The sequence below is a fragment of the Crocodylus siamensis genome, chromosome 2 (genome assembly GCF_052110815.1).
Source record: "Crocodylus siamensis isolate JL-2025a chromosome 2, ASM5211081v1, whole genome shotgun sequence".
Taxonomy (NCBI): Eukaryota; Metazoa; Chordata; order Crocodylia; family Crocodylidae; genus Crocodylus; species Crocodylus siamensis.
The window spans coordinates 47,953,391-47,977,235 of NC_143396.1; the positions used below are offsets into that span (position 1 = coordinate 47,953,391).

The 23,845-nt window shown below is 45.7% G+C and overlaps 1 protein-coding gene across 2 annotated transcripts in view; it reads right to left on the bottom strand.

The window, feature by feature from the left end:
* The window catches only part of SMIM14 (small integral membrane protein 14), an 85,077-nt gene that overhangs the window by 22,950 nt on the left and 38,282 nt on the right, over positions 1 to 23,845 (bottom strand). The window contains exon 1 of one of the 2 annotated variants that reach the window (XM_090035777.1): positions 709 to 1,042. The exons of the other annotated variant lie outside the window; for it this stretch is intronic. Coding sequence (XP_089891903.1) covers positions 709 to 831 — 123 coding nt within the window. The 5' untranslated portion in view covers positions 832 to 1,042. Of the gene's footprint in view, positions 1 to 708; positions 1,043 to 23,845 lie in introns of those variants that run through there. 2 annotated transcript variants of the gene reach the window in all.

Below are 23,845 nucleotides of genomic sequence, written 5' to 3' on the forward strand. Positions count from 1 at the left end.
CACTATAGCACAAAATTCTACTACTACAGTTACAGAACTAAGTTAACTAACTGCAAGAAAAGACTATTTTCTAGAGGTTAGTATGCAGCTCCAACACTAGATCACATAGCCCAAAATAGCAACTTGGCAGATTCTGCCTAGAAACACGTTAAGTAGATGGGGTTTTATTTGCTGTATTATGGAGCTGGTTTCTATTTCCTGTTTATATAGTTTGTAACCTCTTAAGGAGGAAAATAATGCACTGATTAATAATAAGGGTCACAAATTAGCATTAATCATAAGCAAACCTAGAATTTAAGCTTTTTTGGTGTTTGTTTTGACTCCAGAGTTCAGGTCACATTAAGTGGAGGTGACCCAGAAACAGATAACTGAATTTTCATCCTCCTGCTCTACCAGTGTCCAACGTTAACACTTTCCCAAGTAGTGGCAGTGAGGACATGGCCTCAGGATGAGCAGACCTTGACACACTGCCAGAATTACACTGAACAAAATACAGGACCAAGGTGGGAAACAGCAGTTTTCCAGAAGAAATTTTTACTCAACCAAACTTGCACAGAAATTCCTGGATGAAAAGGCATGTATCTTATCCCAAAGCAAGCCCTGTGGTGAATTTGAAGGGTTTGTTCCCTTGGCATCAATGCTTGTCACAATACAATGCCCATTTATTGCTGCAAGTTTTTAATAATCACTGTTGGCACAGATACACACAAGTGAAATTGTCCATGATGAAATACATCTAGAAACAGCATGTACAGAAGTCTTATATTTCCCTTCAGGCAGTTTTATCTTCCATTGGTAAAGCAAATGCATAACACGTTCCTTTTGATACATACACCTAACCTGTTATAAAAAGCACAGCAAAAGATCAAGAAAGACAAAGCAAAGTAACCGAGGAAGACATTTCTAAATCACACTATTTAAAAAGCCTTTGTTTATACCTACTTAACTTCAGCAACTAACAAGTATTTTGAAGAAAAGACACTTTTATTTAAAATTCACCACATACATGCTGCAATTAAAGGTTGTAAATGCTTACAATAAAATATGCTGCAGTTGCTGAGGAATTTTGAGTAAAAACAAGGAAGACTAGATTTGCCCTTCATGATTTTGCTATGGGGTTAAGAAACAAAATAAACCCAAAAACAGAAAACAAATAAAGCTTCCTCCTCATCCAAATAACCCCCAATTAACTATACCTCTACGGCATAACAATACATTGTAAAACTTAATTTTTATTACAAATCTTTGAATGACATCTTTGAAGGATGTCCTCCCTTTACCAAATTAAATTGATTTGAAACACTTTGTTACTAAAATAATGTAGGGGTTGGAAAGATGTAGATGTATTTATAGTTTAAGGAGGGAATTTTACATGGAAATAAATTCTGGTCAGACAAGGGCTTGGTTCTAAGAGAGGTTTAACTCTTACAGCCTCTACTCAAGGCAACAGGATCTGAAGGTACTCAGCGTTCTGGGATCATGTCCAGGATGAAAATGGACAGGTACACATTTTGAACTTTGACGAAAACTAACCTTTCTAGCAGGTACAATAACTTTCTGAATGTACTTTCTTGACTAAACTGGCTAACTGTGGCCCTGACATCACCATGATCTGCTGGCTGGGGAACTGGCTCTGTGGTAGGACCCAGAGGGTGGTGGTCGACAGAAGCCAATCGTCTTGGTGTGCTGTGACCAGTGGGGTCCCTCAAGGCTCTGTCCTAGGGCCTATACTGTTTAACATCTTCATCAACGATGTGGACATTGGTGTCAGAAATGGACTGGCCAAGTTTGCCGACAACACCAGACTCTGGGGTAAAGCATCCACACCTGATGATAGGAGGGTGATCCAGGCAGATCTGGACAGACTCATGAAATGGGCAGACGAGAACCTGATGGTGTTCAACACCAAAAAATGCAAGGTTCTCCACCTTGGGAGGAAAAACCTGCACCGTGTTTATAGGTTTGGTAGTGCTACACTGGTTAGTACTACAGATGAAAGGGACTTGGGGGTCATGGTTGACCACAAGATGAACATGAGCCTTCAGTGTGATACTGCAGCTAGTAAAGCGAGCAAAACACTGGGTTGCAACCATAGATGCTTCTCAAGCAGATCCCGGGACATCATTCTCCCACTGCATTCGGCCTTAGTGAGGCCACAGCTGGAGTACTACATCCAGTTTTGGGCTCTGCAATTCAAAAAGGATGCAGAGAAGCTTGAGAGAGTGCAGAGGAGATCCACGCACATGGTCAGAGGTCAGGAAAACAGACCTTATGATGAGAGACTGGGAGCAATGGGGCTCTTCAGCCTGGAAAAGTGCAGGCTCAGGGGTGATCTGGTGGCCACATATAAGTTCATCGGGGTGCTCATCAGCATCTGGGGGAACGTCTGTTCACCAGAGTGCCCCAAGGGATGACAAGATCGAACGGTCACAAACTCCACTGTGACCAATTCAGGCTGGACGTAAGAAAGAACTTCTTCACTGTCCAAGCCCCCAAGGTTTGGAACAGGCTGCCACCAGAGGCAGTTCAAGCACCCACTTTGAACACCTTCAAGACACATTTGGATGCTTATCTTGCTGGGATCCCTGCTGACTTCCTGCCTCTGGGGCAGGGGGCTGGACTTGATGATCCTCCAGGGTCCCTTCCAGCCCAAATGTCTATGAAATCTATGTATGCAAAATCCATACCATGTAAAAACACAACCATATTATTCAAACAAGATGCTTACAACAAATGCCCCAAAGACAAGGGTAACATTTTCAAAAGTGCTGCGGTCACAAGGTAAATTTAAACCTGCAGTACCAAATGCTTGCCATAAGAGGGCAACGATGTCAACAGTGTTTGCAGCTTTGCTTCCAGTGCAAACAAAATTGGTGGAAAATGGCATTAAAATTTATGAAGATTTTTTTCCTGTCTGACATCTAATTTGCAGATATGAAAAATTACGAGTAGAGCCTATAGTTAAGAAACCATCTTAACTATAGATTCTACTAATGTACATCCTCACAAACATGAATTCAATCTTGTAGCCCTTTTGCAGTCAACCCCCCTGAAGCTAACTCTCAGTCTAACTACTATTTGCATGGAAAAGTAACTGAAAGAGACCAATTTTATTAACAGCAAAACTCCACCTATTTAATGTTCTTCTCCCCACCAGTCATCCCAGAATGGCTATCACTCTTTTGTCTAGTACAAACAGGTGACACCAATCACTGAAATTTTACCTCCAGAGTCATCTATTCATGATCTGAGCTCTAGGCCATATCCACACCCAGTGAGTACTGGTTTTACCCTGTGATTAAATTTTTCAAGGGACTTCAATCACTTTTGAAAATGAGATTTGAGCTTTTTCTTTTTTTTTTTTGTAGGTTGACCTTTCCTTTCCCAAGGTGTCTTATATAGCTAGTACTAATGAAGCTCCAGCAGAAGTAGCAATGGTGAGAGCACCCATGTATGCTGACCATCTTTATTTTAAACCATCAACTAAAAGCTTATGCATTACCATATGCAGATCACTTTGATATCCTGGATGAAAGATATCATAGAAGGACCAAGTGACAGGAATGTTCCAAGTAATTAACCAATTTTAAAAGAAATGCTGTGAAAAGTTAATACCCCTGGGAAGTATTTATTTGTTGAACTACATTGTACCCTTCTAAGATGGAAAAAGTTAGTTGTACCATAAAAAAATATACCAATGAATCCTTAAAAAGTGTAAAGGCATCAGCTGCAATATTCAGAGGATTTGGACAGACAATACTCATTTAGTTTTAAGAGGACTGAGATACCAAATTCCCTTAGGCAGCTTTGAAAAATCTAAGAGTATATTGTGAAATACCTGTTTTTAGGAGATAAGTGATAAAAAGTCATCCTTTCCCTCCATAAGAGGTGTGAAATTCATTTATATGGAAAACAATACATACAAATCTGCATCATTATAAATCCCTACCTGCAGGGATTTCTTTGTAATAGTATCTGCTATATTCATATTCAGCAATAAACATTTTTTTTAAAAAGCATTATAATGCTTTGTTTAAAATTTAACCCTTTGAGTTGCATAAGGAAGATCCCAAATCCAATTTTCAAAAGCTACTTATCTCATAAACAGTAAAGCATATTAGATGGCTAGATCCCATTTCACCTACTGGTCTTCTAAATAGATGCTGAAATGCAGTTCTATTGGACCCTATTTAAGACCACAAAAAATCATTAACATGTCTACTTGTGTAGCATATCACTGTCTTACCTTTATAGAAGAGTGAGAGGTCTGTGGTGACTCCATGTGATGGGGAGCAGTGTAACAAATTTATTTAAAATGATGTATTGACATGCAACAAATTATCCTCTTGGGACAAACAAAGCCATTCACTTGAAATTAACAGGAACAGAAACTGGTTTTACTCAGTGAACTTCGAAAAGGTAGGCACCAATTCCAGTAACACAATGCAAGTCTGATTCTTTACAGTCATTGAATTGGTCAAAAAGGAAGAAGGGAAGAAAGAGACTGCACAAAAGACCTACAGTGTGCAAGTTGAATAGTGAGAAAGTCAATACATTTGACTGGCACTAGACTGCCCCTTTTACCAATCATGCCTATTTCAGATAAGCATGTACTTACGGGACATAATAATTGAAATGTACTAAGTTCAGAATTTTTTTTAGGTGTCAGGTCAGTGAAAGAGGAGTTATTCTCAAAGTCTGGAAACAAATGCTTTTCTGTAAGAAAGATGCTTAGTCTGAAGTGATGAAGTTTCAATAGGATAACAATATTAAGTGGAATTATGTTTTCTCTATTAAAGTGGAGAAAACTTCTCAAAACAAACTTCAGTCATCCAGGGAAGAAGAAGTTGCTTAGACAGCATTAGTTCAACTGAAAAATGATCAAAAACTGAGGTGCTGGGACAACCCTGGCTTTGAGGAGAGAAGTGTTTCTCTGAAATATGATAATTTTATATGTACAAAGTCATAAACATATCAATTAAAATAGCTTTGTTTTTATTCATCATGCATTGAAGAAACCTCTGTGTTCTCCAAAATGGAAATTCAGCACAGGAATAGCATTTTACAGTGTGACTGGAAGTCATAGATTCATAGATTCATAGATGCTAGGGTCGGAAGGGACCTCAATAGATCATCGAGTCCGACCCCCTGCATAAGCAGGAAAGAGTGCTGGGCCTACATTACCCCAGCTAGATACACATCCAACCTTCTCTTGAATACCCCCAGGGTAGGGGAGAGCACCACCTCCCTTGGGAGCCCGTTCCAGAGCTTGGCCACTCGAACTGTGAAGAAGTTCCTCCTAATATCTAATCTAAATCTGCTCTCCTCCAGCTTGTGGCCATTATTTCTTGTAACCCCCGGGGGCGCCTTGGTGAATAAATACTCACCAATTCCCTTCTGTGCCCCCCTGACGAACTTATAGGCAGCCACCAGGTCGCCTCTCAACCTTCTCTTGCGGAGGCTGAAAAGGTCCAGTTTCTCTAATCTCTCCTCATAGGGCTTGGCCTGCAGGCCCTTAACCATACGAGTGGCCCTTCTCTGGACCCTCTCCAGGTTATCCGCATCTTTCTTGAAGTGCGGCGCCCAGAATTGCACGCAGTACTCCAGCTGCGGTCTGACCAGCGCCCGATAGAGGGGAAGTATCACCTCCTTGGACTTATTTGTCATGCATCTGCTGATGCACGATAAAGTGCCATTGGCTTTTCTGATGGTTTCATCACACTGCCGACTCATGTTCATCTTGGAGTCTACTAGGACTCCAAGATCCCTTTCCACTTCCGTGCCACCCAGCAGGTCATTTCCTAGGCTGTAGGTGTGCTGGACATTTTTCCTCCCTAGATGCAGCACTTTGCATTTCTCCTTGTTGAACTGCATTCTGTTGTTTTCTGCCCACTTGTCTAACCTGTCCAGGTCTGCTTGCAGCTGTTCCCTGCCCTCCGGCGTGTCCACTTCGCCCCATAGCTTAGTGTCATCTGCAAACTTGGACAGAGTACATTTCACCCCCTCGTCCAAGTCGCTGATGAAGACATTAAAGAGTATCGGTCCAAGCACCGAGCCCTGCGGGACCCCACTGCCCACACTCTTCCAGGTCGAAACCGACCCATCCACCACAACTCTCTGGGTGCGACCCTCCAGCCAATTCTCCACCCACCGGACTGTGCAGTCATCCAAGTCACAGCCCCTTAACTTGTTCACCAGTATGGGGTGGGATACCGTGTCAAAGGCCTTCCTGAAGTCCAAGTATACGACATCCACCCCTCCTCCTGCGTCGAGGCGTTTTGTGACCTGGTCGTAAAAAGAGACTAGATTGGTCAGGCACGATCTACCTGCCACGAACCCGTGCTGGTTTCCCCTCAGCATAATTTGTCCTGCCAGGCTCTCACAAATGTGAGCCTTGATGATTTTCTCAAAGATTTTGCCAAGGATGGAGGTGAGACTGACTGGCCTATAGTTACCCGGGTCCTCCTTCCTCCCCTTCTTGAAAATGGGAACCACATTGGCCCTTTTCCAGTCCTCCGGGACTTGACCCGTGCGCCACGAGCGTTCAAATATTCCCGCCAGTGGCTCTGCAATGATGTCGGCCAGTGCCTTCAGTACCCTCGGATGGAGCTCATCCGGGCATGCCGACTTAAAGGCATCCAGTTCCTCCAAGTGACCCTGCACCACCTCAGGGTCCACGCATGGAAGTCTGGTGCCTTGCTGCTGCCTCCCTACACTCCCAGTGAGAGACTTGTCATGCCTCTCACTTAGGAACACTGAGGCGAAGAACTCGTTGAGGAGTTCAGCCTTGTCCCCTCTGTCCGTCACCAATTGTTTCTGCCCATTTAGCAGGGGTCCTATTCCTCCCTGGGCCTTCCTTTTACTCCCTATATATCTAAAAAACAATTTCTTATTGTCTTTTACTTGGGTTGCCATCCTCAGCTCCATGGTAGCTTTGGCCTGTCTAACTGCCTCCCTACAAGCACGAGCAGAAGAGGTATATTCCTCTTTGGTGATCTCTCCCTGTTTCCAGTGTTTATGTGCTCCCCTTTTGGCCCTTAGTCTGCCCTGGATTTCTCTGGTCAGCCAGGGAAGCCTCCTGGCCCCTTTCCCTCTTTTACCTCGCACGGGGATCGTCTCGCTTTGTGCGAGAAGGATAGCTTCCTTAAGGCACAGCCACCCTTCTTGGGCTCCCATCGTTTCAAAACTACTACTCTGCAGTGCATCCTTCACTAATCGCCTGAGTTTGCTGAAATCAGCTTTCCTAAAGTCCAGCACGTTCACCCTACTGGTTACCTTACCCACTCGACGCCTTATGTTGAACTGTACTTTTAGGTGATCACTGTCCCCCAGATGGCTACCGATCTGTAGGTCCCCTACTATGTCATCCCCCGTTGCCAATACCAGATCCAGTAAGGCATTCCCCCTAGTGGGACCATGTACCTCCTGCGTCAGGTGGAGGTCCTGTACACAGGTTAGAAACCTGCGTGAGCGGTGGGACTTTGCTGTCTGTGTCTCCCAGCAGATGTCCGGGTAGTTTAGGTCCCCCATGACCACCGCCTCTTTAGCAACCAAATGGACTTTCTACTGGATTTCAATAGGCTTTGCATGGGGCCCTTGAAGGCGACATTGTCAGATAATTTAAATATAGTTTTTAAACTTTGTTTATGAAGAAGATGGAGAAGAAGAGGTTACAAAGCCAAGTATTAATATAAATGCTTCTTTTCTTACTGTATTCCTTTCTTTCAATTACAAGAGCCTTTTTTGTTTGAGTTTTAACATTCCCCATGAATCATGCCGGCTACCTAAAATACTGAATCATCCTAGAACATGAGCGCCAGAACAAAAAAAGAGATTGAAGGTCTCAGTTGAAGGTAAACTAGAAATAGCTTACATGATAAAAAAGAAATAAAAATTCCAATTTTTTCAGCTGTAATAGTATAAGGCCTTACTAGTAATACAAGTAAAAATAAGAGTTTTTTAAATGGCAAGGTTCTTAGAGTAGATGCGATATCTTTTATTAGACCAACTGAGTAGTTGGAAAAAAATTCTTAGCAAGCTTTCAGGTGCAGTCACCCTTGTTCAGGCATAGGAAGTCTCTGCTGTCTTGAGAGCACTCATGGCACACAGGCCAGGTCCTGGAGAACTGGAAAAGGGCCGACGTGGTCCCTATTTTCAAGAAGCGGAGGAAGGAGGATCCAAGCAACTACACACTAGTCCGTCTCACCTCCAACCTTGGTAAAGTCTTTGAAAAGATCATTAAGGCTCATATATGCAAGAGCCCAGCAGGAAAAATTATGCTGAGGGGAAACCAGCACGGGTTTGTAGCAGGTAGATCACGCCTGACTAATCTAGTCTCTTTTTATGACCAGGTTACAAAACACCTGGACGCAGTAGGGGTAGATATCGTTTACTTAGACTTCAGGAAGGCCTTTGATATGGTATCCCACTCCATACTGGTGAATAAATTAAGAAACTGTGACTTGGATGATTACACAGTCCAGTGGGTGACAAATTGGCTAGATGGTCGTACCCAGAGAGTGCTGGCGGATGGGTCGGTATTGACCTGGAAGGATGTGGGCAGTGGGGTCCTGCAGGGCTCAGTCCTTGGACCAATATCTTCAATGTCTTCATCAGTGACTTGGACGAGGGAGTGAAGTGTACTCTCTCCAAGTTTGCAGATAATACAAAACTGTGGGGAGAAGTAGACACACCAGAGGGCAGGGAACAACTACAGGCAGACTTGGACAGGTTGGACAAATGGGCAGAAAACAACAGAATGCGATTTAACAAGGAGAAATGCAAAATGCTGCACCTAGGGAGGAAAAATATCCAACACACCTACTGCCTAGGAAATGAACTACTCAGCAACATGGAAGAGGAAAGGGATCTTGGAGTCCTAGTGGACTCCAAGATGAACATGAGTTGTCAGTGTGACAAAGTCATCAGCAAAGCTAACTGCACTTTATCATGCATCAGCAGATGCATGACAAACAGAACCAAGGAGATGATACTTCCCCTCTATTGGGCACTAGTCAGACCACAGTTGGAATACTGTGTGCAGTTTTGGGCGCCACACTTCAAGAGGGATGAGGATAACCTGGAGAGGGTCCATAGGAGGGCCACTCGTATGGTTAAGGGCTTGCAGGCCAAGCCCTATGAGGAGAGAGACTAGGGTACCTGGACCTCTTCAGCCTCCACAAGAGAAGGTTGAGAGGCGACCTTGTGGCTGCCTATAAATTCATCATGGGGGTGCAGAAGGGAATTGGTGAGGCTATACTCACCAAGGCGCCCCTGGGTGCCAAGAAATAATGGCCATAAGCTAGCAGAGAGCAGATTTAGACTGGACATTAGGAGGAACTTCTTCACAGTTAGAGTGGCCAAAATCTCGAATGGGCTCCCAAGGGAGGTGGTGCTCTCCCCTACCCTGGGGGTCTTCAAGAGGAGGTTAGATAGGCATCTGGCTGGGGTCATCTGAACCCGGCACACTTTCCTGCCTATGCAGAGGTCAGACTCAATGATCTATTGAGGTCCCTTTCAACACTAATATCTATGAATTTATGAGACTCCTAGGAATTTTTTTAAAAGCATGTATTATTTTAAAAGAAACAAACATAACAATGTTTTTCTTTGTCCCTTAAGTACATTCCAGTTTGCTATTTAGAGAAAGGTGGGGAGGGTAACTAGCACAGCAAAAGCTTGACTTCAGGAAAGCAAACTTCAGTGTGCTCAGGGCAGTAGTCAGGGAGGCACTTGGAGCCCAGGGGGTAGCTAGTATGGGTGCTCAAGGAGGCATAGCACTGGGAAGCAATTCCTCTGCACAGGAAGGCAGGAAAAGGGTCCAAGAAGCCTTCATGGCTCAGCACGGATATCCAGGCTGGCCTGAGGGCAAAGAAAAAAAAGCGTACTGGCAGTGGTAGGGGGCAGGGACAAAGGAGGAGTATACCTCCCTGACCCAAGCTTGTAGGGATTTGGTGAGGAAGGCTAAAGCAGCACTGGAGCTTAGATTATCTTCTGGGATTAAGGATAACAAAAAGCCCTTCAAGTATATAGGTAGCAAGAAGAAGTCTTGGGGTAACATTGGACCCCTACGGGACAGGACAGGGCAGGGCAGTTAGTGACGGACGCACAAGAGAAGGCAGAACTCTTCAACAAGTTCTTTGCCTCTGTGTTCCTGTCTGCTGACAATGGGGTGCTCTCGGGTGATAGCGTAGAGAGGCCCGGGAAGGATGCGAGTCCCCCGACTGTTCAGATCTAGTTAAGGATTACCTGGAGGGCTTAGATGTGTCCAAGTCAGTGGGCCCGGATGACCTTCATCCACGAATGCTGAGGGAATTGGCTGGTGTCATTGCAGAGCCATTGGCACGGCAGTTTGAGGACGCCTGGTGCTTGGGCCAAGTCCCTGATGTAGTCCCTGTTTTCAAGGAGGGGAGGAAGGAAGAGCCTGGCAACTACAGGCCAGTCAGCCTCACTTCTATCCTGGGGAAGGTCTTTGAAAAAATTATCAAGGGCCACATTTGTGAGAGCCCTGCAGGGGAAGTGATGTTGAGGGGTAACCAGCATGGGTTTGTGCAAGGCCAATCCTACCTAACCTGGTCTCTTTCTATGACCAGGTAAGAAAGAGCTTAGATGTGAAGGAGGAAGTCTATGTCATCTTCTTGGACTTCCAGAAGGCCTTTGACACAGTGTCCCACCCAATTCTGGTGGGCAAGCTGAGGGACTGCGGCATTGACGAATGCACGGTCACATGGGTGGCAAACTGGCTCCAGGGGCGCACCCAGAGGGTGGTGGTGGACGGGTCGATGTCGACCTGGGGGGGTGTGGCAGCAGAGTCCCCCAGGACTCGGTCCTTGGGCCAGTGCTGTTCAACATCTTCATTAGCGACCTGGACGAGGGTGTGGAGAGCACCCTGTTCAAGTTCACTGATAACACCAAGCTGTGGGGTAAAGTGAATGCACTGGTAGGCAGGGACCACATCCTGGATAGGTTAGAGAAGTGGGCGGATCTGAACAGGATGCGGTTGAACAAGGACAAGTGCAGGGTGCTGCACCTGGGGAGAGGGAACCAGCATTATGGTTATAGGTTAGGGACTGACCCTCTCAGCAGCACACAGGCAGACAGGGATCTTGGAGTCAGGATTGACTCCAGGATGAATATGAGTCGCCAATGCAACGAAGCAATACGCAGAGCCAACCGCACCCTGTCCTGCATCAACAGGGGCATCACTAACAGGTCCAGAGAGGTCTTGCTCCCCCTCTATGCAGCGCTGGTCAGGCCGCAGCTGGAGTACTGTGTCCAGTTCTGGGCGCCGCACTTCAAGAGGAACGTGGAGAACCTGGAGAGGGTCCAGAGGAGGCCACTCATATGGCTGAGGGCCTCCGTGGCCAGCCCTATAAGGCGAGGCAGAGGGGCCTGGATCTCTTCAGTCTCCACAAGAGGAGACTGAGGGGGGATCTTGTGGCTGCCTATAACCTTATCAGGGGCCACCAGCAGGGACTCGGGGAAAGTCTGTTCACCAGGGCCCCCCTTGAAGTCAACAGGAACAATGGCCACAAGCTGAGGAAGGATAGGTTTAGGTTGGATATTAGGAAGAACTACTTCACTGTAAGGGTGGCCAGAGCCTGGAATAGGCTTCCCAGAGAGGTGGTGCTCTCACCTTCCCTGGAGATCTTCAAGAGGAGACTGGACAGGCACCTGGCTGGGGTCTTATGACCCCTGCCACCCCCAGTGCTCCTTCCTGCCCATGGCAGGGGGTTGGGCTAGATGATCTGTCTAGGTCCCTTCCGACTCATTGATTCTATGATTTTTAAATGTCACTTAACCTGGGGAAACAGGGAGCTGTTTCTTGTATACAAGGGAGCTCCTGACTCAATTTTGCTGTTCAACTGACTCAAACCCTTTTACTTCCTCTGAGCAGATTTTAGTGTGTAAAGATACCAAAACTGAAAAAATGACTCCTTACCTATGGCTGAATTACCGGCTGTCAAAACCTGCTTATAGAAATATTTTAAATAGCAATTCAGAGAGATGGTGAGTGAAAAGGGGCAAGCCTTCCCTCTGTCCCTGCTCCGGTGAGTATATGTGAATAATACCTGGCTCAGACAGCAAGAAAGACAGCTTTATCTCATACTTAAAGCAGCTTCTTATATTTTTCCTCTTAGGTCCAATTCACACTACTAATGTAAGTGTTACATACCTACAGTCTAACCCACTAAAGTGGGGATCAACAAACTTTTCTGGCAGTGGGCAAAAATAGCCCAGCCCAGGTACAAAGCGGGCTGGCACTAGAACCCGGCCACCACCCTCTACCCCCAGCTGTGGTAGGGTCTGGAGGAAGCTCCTTGCTGCCCAGCTACCATGTAGGCAAAGCTCTTACTGCTGTAGCCCCAGCTCTGTGGGCTGGATTCAGTACACAAGCTATAGCTGGCTTGTCCAACATGCAGCCCGTGGACTGCCGTGTGGCTCACCAAGCCGTTTTCTGAGGCCCGAGGTGCTGTGACAGGAGACAAAAAATAAACAGTTTACTTTCGTTCCCACCCTTTGTCCCTCCCCCAGCCCCTCAGCAACTTCCTAATGGCTGCTGAAGGGCTGGAGAAGGGACAAGGTTCCCACACACAGCCCACAGCGGGGCCCAGGCACACACACACTCCCTGGTGCCTGGATGACTTACCAGGCATCCTTGAAAGCAGGTGGAGGCAGCAGCACAGGGCCAGGGCTTAATGGTGGAGCCGTGTGGGGCTGAGGCAGGAGTGGCGTAGGCACACGCGGCTGCCAGGGCAGCAAGGCAGGCAGTGGCGACGGAGCGGAGGGCACCTTTCCCCACACATCCCGGGGAGGCTGCAGCCAGGAGGAGGAGGAACCCGGACTGGGGCTCTTGCGTGTGGCAACGGCTCTCCCCATCCCACTCCATGCCCAGCTGCAGCTGCGGCCATGCCCAGCTTCCCACCAGGGAAGTGGTGGGGACGGGGGAAGGAGCAAGTGTCTGGGGTGGGACAAAAGGCGGCTGCCAGCTCTCGTTGACTGATTCCCAGGATGAGCAACCACTGCAGAATAAGGAAGTGGCACCAGCAGCAGGCAGGAGTTTCCTTTCCCTGTTAGCTCTTGCCATATCCAATTCCTCACCCGCACTCCACTTACTCCCCTCTCCCCTTCCCCAGCCACCTCCTAGGGAGCTCCCAGCTGCCTGATTTACCTGCTGGCACATGGCCAGTGTCCTCCGGGCAGGCTTGAGAGAGAGGTGAGGGGGAGATTCACATCCCAAACCCCTCGTGCTCATTCTCAGGAGGAATAAAAAAAAAAAAAAAAATAGCCACAGCAGCACTGGAAGTTCTTTGTATCATCAGCCCGGCTGGTGCTGCTGCTGTCTGCTCACTACTGTCCCCAAGAAGCAGGGTAAGGGCACGTGGGAAGAATGCAGCTAAACTTCTCCCCCTTAAACAGCAGGTAAAAATCTTTGTAAAAATACTGTCCGGTGTTTGGATTGTTTGCTTCTGTTTCTCTTTGTGGGAGACTGGGGGGTTCAACTTGTTACTACTTGTTAAAGATGTGTTACTAACAAGTTATTAATACACTAAAAGTAAAACTTCTTGAAGATTTTTCTCAAAAATGCCCATATTTTGTTGCTTTGATTAGTTTCCACTCTGGCCGATATCTTTTCCACATTTGATCTGTCGACTTGCATTATGCTTCTTTGATTCATTGAGAAGTGAGAAGTGAAAGTGTTTATTTTAGTCAAGTTTGGTATTATTTCATTGTTGCTTTTATATTGTTTTTATTTTGGATTTTAAACCACATTTCCAGACCCATTTCATTGCCACTTCCTGCAACTTCATTGGTGTCAAAGGTCACATGACATCACTTCCTAATGTGATACTGCTTCCTGTGAGGTCTTTGAATATGGCTTGCTGGCTCACTGGGTGATAAAAAGTTCATGATCCAGCCTCACGTTCAAAAAGGTTGGACACCCCTGGGCTACAGGTTCCCAACCTCTGCACTGAAGCATGTTTTCACCTTGTAACAGACAGGATACAACCATATTTTAACTGTGATCAGCAGGGATCTTGGCTTTCTGATTAAAAATTGCGAATTCTATTAAAAACCTAAATCCGTGATAAAAATTAAAGGCCCCCCACAGCGCTGCTGGTGCCCCGCACTCTCCCCCCAGTCTCAACAGCCCTCCTGATGCCCCTCACAACAGCTCCCCAGACCTACAGACACTGGCACCCACCCCAGCAGGTAAGTGTGTGTGGGGGTAAGGAGTGGGGCGGGGCAGGGCAGAAGAAAGGGAAGGTGCTAGGGGGGTAGATCAAGAAGGGGTGGGGGAGTGTGCCCCTGTGCCCACCCCCAGGAGCACAGCCAGGGGATATGGGTAGAGATGCCACTCTGTAGGCCACACACATGCCAGCCAGCCAGCCAGACAGGAGGTTCACACATGAAGGCAGCCACAGCAACTCTGCCACTGCACCCTATGCTACCATCCCACAGCCACTTGCATGGCTTTGTGGGCAAGTGGCGCAAGGCACAACAGCAGCAGTGCAGTGGCAACCACTGTGCAAGGCCCACATATGTGCTGCCCAGCTGGGGGGTGAAACGGGGGCTTGCATGCAGCAGCATGCCCTGCAACTGGCTGCACGGCGGTACGGGGTGGTGGCAGCTGCATGCAGGGTGGGGCAAGCGCTGCCACCGTGGAGCCATGCCCTTCGCCCCTAGATCCTAGGAGGTAAGTGGTGCTTGGGGACTGTGGGGCAGGGCTGGGGAAGATAGTTGGGGGCTCAGGGAGTGGGGGGGGCTGCCAGCTCCAGGCAGCACACTGCAGCTGGGAGCAGGGCCAGAAGGTAAGGGAAGGGATGCCCCTCTGCGGAGGGGCTTTGTGGGCAAGCAATGCAGGGCGCAGTGTGGTGGTGCCCACCATGTGCAGGCCACACACATGCCGCCCGGCTGCCTGCCCAGGGGAGGTGGGGAGAGAGGCTGGCATGCAGCCAGAGCACAGCTCTGTGGCCAGCTCTGCAGCCATGGTGACGGATGGGGGCACAGGGGTGAGGCAGGAAGGCCTGGCCTCACACACAGCACTGCCACTTACCTGGAGGCCCGTGACAGCCATTGCATACAAAACCTCCCGCTGCCACCATGGAGTCATGCCTGGAGCCATGCGACTGGTTGCCAGGCGGCAGCAGCAGTGTGGTGGTGGCCAGGCAGCATGCAGCCATCCCCACCACCACCCCAAGCTGCGCTGCTGCCGCCAGCTGCACAGTTCTGAGCACGGCTCCATGGCGGCAGTGGGAGGTTTTTTACACAGCAGCTGTCACTGACGTCACGTGCCTCCAGGTAAGTGGCAGCACCGCATGCGAGTCCAAGCCCCTCCCCTCCCCTCCCTATCCCTCACCATGGCTGCAGAGCCAGCCATGGAGCTATGCTTCAGCCACATGCCAGCCTCCCTCTCCCCCTCCCCTTGGCAGGTGGCCAGGCTGCATGTATGCAGCCTGTACATGGTGGGCACCACCACACTGAGCCCTGCATCGCTTGGCTGCAAAGACCCCGCAGAGGGGCACACCTGCCTCACCCCCTGGCCCTGCTCCCAGTTGCAATGTGCCACCTGGGGCTGGCAGCACCGGCCGCTCCCTCAGCCGCAAACCATCTTCCCCACCCCTGCTCCAAGCCCCACTTACCTCCATGCTCCAGGGGCAAAGGGTGAGTGTAAGCCTGAGCCTAGCCTTAGCTGCCTCAGGCCCGCCCTCCCCCCTCTCCCTCGGACCAGGGCTGTGGGTTTCACACCCTTTTTGCAAATCAGCTCTTGCAGGCTGGAGCTGTGCCGGCCTACAAGAGCTCTTTGCAAAAGCAGAGAACCTGTGGATTTCTCTGCTAAAAAGAGAAATCCACATTTTCTCTGATAAAAACAGGGAATCCGTGGTTTTCTCCGTTTTTCCGTGGGAAATAGAAAATCCAGATCCCTGGTGATCAGGAAGCATAGTAAAAACTATAGTGTCCCACTACTACTTTTACAGTAGGAAAAAACGGTTTGTTAAGTGTTTGTACAGCTTCTATCACAATGAGCTACTAATCCTGACTGAAACATTTGATCACTATGGCAATATTAATAATAGCCAAGGATCCTGGTTTTCCCTGTTTAAAAATCACAAAATCTCTGGTAAAGAATCCCAAATTGTCCCATTTAAAAACCTCAAATCTGTGGTTTTCCATGATTAAGATGAAATGCCACTATATACATGTATGTATCAGTTGAACACAATGTTTTATTGATATGCTTTAAAATTGTAAATAATCTGGAAGCCTACCAGCGCCTCAATAATTCTAATAAAATAGATTCTAAATACCTATATATTGTGGCATTTGATTTCATTTTGTTATCATGAAAAATCAAAGCTCCCCCTGCCCCTTTGCTCACCAGGAAGTTGGTCCAAGTGCGGCTGTCCTTCACCATCCCCCTGACCCCCCCTGCTGCTTTGGGGTGCTGAGCAGCCCCAAAATGCTGGTGGCCTGCCCCAGTCCCTGTTCATGCTGTGCCCAAACCACAGCCTCCCCAGCCCTGCTGCTGCCTCTCACTTCTGACCCACAGCACCCTAGCTCTGCCAGTGCCCCTCACTCTTGAACTACAGCCCCCTAGCCCTGGGCTCCAACCCCCAGCGTAGGAGGAAGAGGGTGTGTGTGTGTGGGCGGGGGGAAGGGGCACAGGTCAAATGTGGGGCAGCGAGGGGCACAGCCAACACTTGGGGAGTTCTCTAGAGGGGAGGCACATGCCCCACCAGATTTCTGCACCCACAGCGGGGTGCAGGACTAGAGCTGGACTGGACCAGCCCTAGGCAGGAGCTGCCTCCACAGCCCGATGGGTGGGACCCAGCACGGGAGGAAGAAAATGCCACGAGCTGCTCTCTACCACTGCCTGGATGCCACGTGCATATGTGCATGCATACATGTACATGGCACCCCCTGCTTCCTGCTCCCCCCAGCCTCAAGCACCCCTAGAAGGCTGAAACTCTGCCAGCCTGTAAAGGGAAACCCACAGTTTCTTGCGTTTTTCTCCTTTAAACAAGAAAATCTGTTTTTTCCATGGCAAACGGATCCCTGATAATGATCCCAATGGCTGCAAGCCTGGAGTCTGACTTATATATGGGACCCAGGGAGGGCAATAGCTACTGAACCAGGCACATTTAAAATCAGTGAGATGGATGGTTTGGGGATGGGGCAATCCCCTCAACTTGTCCATGTTCCTGCACGCAGGCACTAATTTAAATACCTAGATTGTCTATGTATTCACATGTATATTTGCCCACTTCTGTTTGGATCAGCTTCCAAGGTTTACTAGTTCAGGAATGCTGCCCCTTATTTTGCATTTCCACTCAGGCAAAGCCCTCGCGGGTGCAATCCAGACAAGTGTGCACATGCTTTTTCCCCAGAGACAAACAGCAAGGGCACAATGTGCCGCTACTACTTGCCCCTGGGGAAAGGTCCATGCATACACGCTCTGCCATGTGGCAAGGGTTTTTAACTGGGGGATTCCTCAGGCTCCAGCAGTGGTGATCCAGCACATGGAGACTGGCTGGCAACCAGAGTGTAGCTTCAGCTGGTCAGGCTTCAGTTCTAGGTAGTGGACACTGACACCATGTGCACCATCCTGCTTTTTTCAAGCAAGGGTTTTTTTGACACTGGGGTCTCCCAGTGTCAAAGAATGTCCCCAATGCTGGAAATTAGCTATGTGGCGAATGCCTGCATATGCAGCATACGTGGTACTGCAGATGGGTCTGCTGCACTGCATACTGCACATGCATGCTCACCTGAACCTGCCCATGAACGCCAATCATGGTTTTGCCTGAACAAAGATTGCAAATTATAAAATAATTGAATTTAAACCTACTAGTAGAGCAAATTTAAAGTGATGGTGTATAGTACTTGACTAATACTATTTAACTATGTTCTTACCAGTTCTCAAGGCACTCATCTGGAAAGGCATTCTATAAAACAAATTAAAAAAAAAAAAGAAAAAAAAAACCTCTTGAACTCATAGGACAACAGTTATACCAGCAAAATACTGCAGTAGTCCAGTAACTGTTAGGGTACCTCACAAAGGCTAATTTTATGGGGGTATGGATTAAGATAAATGTCTTTGTTAAAATGAAATAAGTGAGTCCTCAAAAAAAAATCTTCAGTAAGAAAGTGGTCTCATGGACCAGCTCAGATGATTTCCACAGACACGATGATGATGGAAAAAAGCACAGAGAAAGTATGAGAGACAAAAATAAATAAGGTATAAACATGAGAGAACAGACAGGGTGTCACAGAGGGGGAAAAAAAAAAAAAGGAGCCAAGGGTAAATAAGTAGGAGAAAAGGACAAGTAGCTTTAATTTGATGTGGTTATTCACCCTACACAAAGTCATGTTAGAACAGAACTCTGGTTAGCATTGGCAGTTTCTGTCACCAAGACAAAATCTCTTGTTAAAAAAAGGAAAAAAAACCCTTTGTATTAGCCCTACCTTTAACTCCACTCCCCCCACCTCAAATCTGCCAGAATACAAGAGCATGGCATAGTCCTGACTGCAATCAGATGCTTCTGGATAATGAAGTTGCTGCTCTTAGTTGGCAGCCACATTTGTTCTGTCAAAAGGATATAAATGATTTAGTAAACAACACGACAAATAAATTGCTGTTGGTATGATAGGCCAGCAAAGAATACAAGCCAGGTTGCAAACTGAATCCTAATGCTATCCATCCTGTTCAGATTTAAAGATGATGCAGAAAATGACACCTAAATGCATTATTCTGCTATAAGATGGGCAAGGGAAATGAGAAGTAAGAGAGAAAGCTGGAGAGAAGGGCATACTGATAGAATAAAATTGTCTCTTAAACAGCATTAGCTTTCCTGACGGAATACACTTTGAGCAGGTGCCAAGATGAAGGTAATGTAATGGTACAAGGGCAGAGTAAGAGTCTCCCATAACCATATGAAGTGCAATCCAGAAAGAAGCTGAGAAAATTCCACTCCCATACGTAGTAAGAAAATACAAAAAAGTCAGTGTCTTTCAGGGCAGGATGGTTGGATTATAAACAATTTCTCTGGACCTAATGCCATCCCTAGGCTACCTAAGCAGGAGAGGGAGAGGGAAAAGCTTTTTGCTAATTTTATTACTGAAAGGCAAAAAACAATATATAGGAGAATGCATAAGAGAAACAATGCAGCTGAGGGAAGGTAGTTGTTGCAAGAATAGGAGCCCTGGTCCAGGTAAAGAACTCTCCCCCCACTGCTTTATCATTTCCATCCTACATTGTACTGAGTCTTTTCTCCTTTCCCTCCTCCCATGACCTCATATGGAGACGACTGCTTTCCTGTATTATTGTCTTTCAGAGGGGGATGTCGTCAATACTTTGCTGTTCACAAACACAGAACAAAGCAAAAACAAAGAATGATGTATTAATATGCAAAAGTCAAAGGAAGGAGACTTTAAACCTCCTTACCCTAAAGGATATAGCAAAAATCCCATAGTGTATCTGGCTTCAGAGGACAGTAGGCAAAGGGAAAAAGAAGGAATGATATACAACAATATTATAAGGAGCATCTGACAACCTCAGAATTTAGAAAATATAGACCTAGAAAGGAAATTAACAGATTAACATCAAAAAACGGAATGTAAAAATCCATAATTTTGGACCTTCAAAAAGGGGTTTACACATTTAGAGTCTCTGTGGCAGCTGGTTTTGCAGGGGGAAGGCTTTAAGTTTTACATGTGCTCTGGAGGTGTGATGGGAGGGTGCTTTAAATCAGAGCTGCTCTGAAAGCCGCTCTAAAACACCTGTAGCATCTCGTATATTAGCGCCCCCAGGTTTCAAACTGGTGGCAGGGATACTTTATCTAAAGTGATCCTGCTGCCATTTTGAAGTGCAGGGATGCTGATACACAAGACATGAAGGCTGTCTGGAGTGTGGTAATTACCATGCTCCGGTAGACTTGATAAAATCGGAGCAGATTAATCAAGTCTGCTCCAACACATTCCAGCTGATTCAATTAATTGAGTCTGCTCTGATGTGCTATGATTACAGCTTTTAAGCTATTTTTAACAAGCAACCGCCTGCCTCATGTGCAGGCACCCTAAATGACTAACAGTAGTAACAACCAGTTCTAATGGTAGTAGAGTCATGAGGATTTCCTTCTGGTTTTATCAAAGGAGGCAAATATGAAGGTACATCTTATCAGAAATAGTTCAGCTACCCATAATATACATGGTAAACTATTTCCAGAAAACTGAAGTTACTAGAATTTTCCACAGATAATCATCTAAACTACTTTTAACAAAGCCAAGCCCATATATTCATGTTTTAATTTGAGTTGGCCGGGGGGGGAAGATGGCAGCGAGATTACTGCTCTTTGTTAAGCAGAAATAGTTTCTTCAGCACATTACGAACCTCAGAACCAGGAGATGGAAAGAAGTTCAGCTGTCTTGTACTTTTAGATTAACTTGTGGGGAACAGTCCTTTCTGAGCCGTAGCTCAAAGGATGCAAGAGGTCCCTAATGAACACGTGGGTTACAGAAGCTTGGAGTGATCTTATGAAGTTTCTTAAGTCTGTGAAGTACTTTGGCATGTTTCTCAAGTTCACTAGGGCTTATTTTCTCCTGCAGGTTACAGTGGGTCCATAAGAAGGGAAGGGAAGGGAAGGGAAAGATGACTCCCTGATTTCTCTTCTCCTTCCCTCCCACCTATGCTATCCTGAAGATTAAATATATAAAATATCTTATCGGTTAGATCCTGCCCACTGGCCCCATCTCTTTTGCACCAATGGAAACCTTACTCAAAAAGATGTTCGGGTAAGGGAATCCCTGAGTAGCTCTTCACCTGCTCTTAACCTCCTTGCTAAGCTGGATATTGAGAATTTCTTTAAGAAAAATGCAGAAATGGCAACATCTGGAAATGACTGGGTGCACTGCTGAGGAAGCAGAGAAGGCCTCACGATGATAGCTAAATATTCTGCACAGCAAAGAAGGAAATACGGCAAGAGTGATGGCAATGAAAAATGAAGAGAAGAGGAAAAGATGGAAGGATACAATCAGGGAAGACAGGAACAGAGTAGGGGTAAGAACAGCAGAGGCCACTGACTGAACATATGAAGAAAGAAGATTGACTCTGCAGATGACAGGGACTAACAGGCCAAAACAAGAGAGATCAGCTATTTGATTTATTGACTTGACATTTCATAACTTGAGACAAATTACTGATGTTGACGTAAGTGGCCCTTTAGCACAAGTATCCACAGAAAACCTCCCTCATAGTGGCCAAAGAAGAGATGAACAAAGTAAGTCAGTACTGCCTCAAATGTATTTCAGCCAACAGACACCTGCAGAATAGAATTTTCTATTCATTTTGTAGTACCAGTGTTTACTAGAAAATAATAATCATATTATGTTTGGGGTAATTTTTAAGGGGAAAAAAAAACCCGAAAAAGGTTTACTTTGGCTACGCTTCAATACACAAGTGAGATCATTAACTGAGGCAGCAAGATCTGATATCCAAACTATGCAATTACACAGGAGTCTGCACTTACTAAATCTTAAAATGTTTTGTTATGCTTCTAATTGTGGGAGGGTTTATTAAATGTGGCCTTCGCGCTGTGATGTAGAAAGCAGAAACAGGAGGGCAAGCAACAGGGAAAGAAGCAGCATGGAAGAAGAAAGTGGAGAAGCAGGCAGTCTGACCCCAGCCACTTACCTCATGCAGCAGCTCTGGCTCCAGCTCCCACCTGGGGTATGGAGGTCATGGTAGCTCCACCCCTGGCCCTCATCTTAGCCAGCCCTGGCAGCAGCTCTGGCCCAGATTTGAGGCAAATGGTGGCTGTGGCTCCAGCCCTGGACCCAGATCACAACTGAAGATGGAGCCACAGCAACTGCCTGCCCAAAGCCAGTATTCAAACCTAAGACTAGGCTCCTTCCCCACTCCCTCCCCATGTTGAATGGGAGGGAACCCCATATTAGATTTGAATAAATATGATAACCAAGATAGAACCTCCTTGTATTGAAGGATTATAAACATATTGGTTAACAGTCATGTTTACCACTTTATGGCACCTGAGCACTCTAATCCTGACAACAATCCCAGTGAAATAATAAAACTAGAGCATAAAAAAACCCCAAAACCTGCATGTGAATTAAAAGTTAAGCTACTTCTATTAAAACATTCTAAAGCAAAACTATGTTTTTATTTTGCAGTAGGTAAACAGCAATTTAAAAAAATAAAAAGAAATGGAAAAACAAAGAAACAGTCTATATGCATTTCTATATCTTCCCTAAAAGTTTACCTTTGAGTAACTTAAGCAGGCCTAACTACTCTAGACAGCCTTGGTAAATGCCAGTGTTTCAGAGTGGTTCCTTGAAATACCACCACACCCCCCTTAAGAAAAATTCCATTTTTAAGCTGCCTGAAGCCTTTGTTTTTCTGTGCACTTGAGCTTCACTTTTCTTGTCGAAACCAGCTGAGCGGGTTGACTGAAGCTAGACTTAAAATCATACAAGCCAACAGATCTGGCATTGTCTCTTAACAACTCTTAAGCGTTTGCCAAGGTACGTCTTATCTCAAGACATTCTTCTTCCTGCTTGTTCCCCAATCCCTACAGACCCCTATCAAATGACACCAATATATTCATATAATAACCATCTTAATAACTCAGTCAACATACAGTATTAATACATTATTAAGAGCATCTCTAAATCATCAGTCCACTAATGTGGTTATTAAATAATACCTGTAATTATTTATGAAGTTATAGTAACAAAAATAAAATTTCTGGCTTTTTGTTGCTCAGTGGAAATAGCCAGAAGCCAACATTTACTTCAGAATTATATACCCTAAGTGGCTGCAGTAGAGAATTTTTTGCTATTAAAAAATGCAATATCACTTGACCAAAGGGCTAACCGTGAATCAATGCACTTCAGATAAACTGTCTGCATATTTACAAAAAGATAATCCAATAACATTAAAAGCAGCTACACAACTTCAAGAGCCATAGAACAGAATAACATCTCCCAGTTAACACAAACTGATGCAATACCCCTGTGGAAATTTCATGGGACTGAGATATGCACAATTAATTCACATGTTGCTATGTAACCTAGGGGAGGAAAAAAAGAACTTGCACAAGTAATCAAATGGAATAAATGATAGAAAGTTAGTTTAATTTATTTTTCTAGTTGCATCTTCCAAGGGGCTGTTAGAGGCAGGAGTAAAGGACAACTTAAAAAAATTAAGTAAAAAGTCTACTTAATTTGGAGTAATATTTAATTAATTTGGAGTAACCTTTTGTTACTCCAAAGGTAAGGTGGCGCCAAGTTTTGATGTTAGGCATGAATTCAACCTCTTTGCTATACAAAGAATAATGGATCCTTTCCAAAACTATATTGTTAATTTTCTTAATATAGAATAAACTGCCTGAGAATTTACAAGTAAACTGGTTAATTGGGTTTATATTAAAATGAGAATTTTAGAATCTGAAGTCATACTTTCTGAAAAAGGAAAAAGTTGCTGCAGGTTACTTTCCACTTAGCACTGAGCAAAACTTGTGCACAGGCAGTTATTGAAAAGCAGCTGATAAATGGCAAAAAAACTTGTCACTCCCCCTTCCCCTAAACACCATGGTAAACTAATTTTATGTCTATACCATCAGTAACAAAACAATACAACTTTTTATAAGAACACATTTTATAAATATTTTTTCTTCATTAGTCTTCATTATTGAAAACTTTTCTTTCAGCAAAAACCTGAAATATATCTTGTTGTGACAATCTTTAAGGCCTGACAAGAATCCAAATATACTAAAATGCTGTAATCATAACCACATAGAAGTTTTTGCACGGGATTATCATAGGGCTGAGC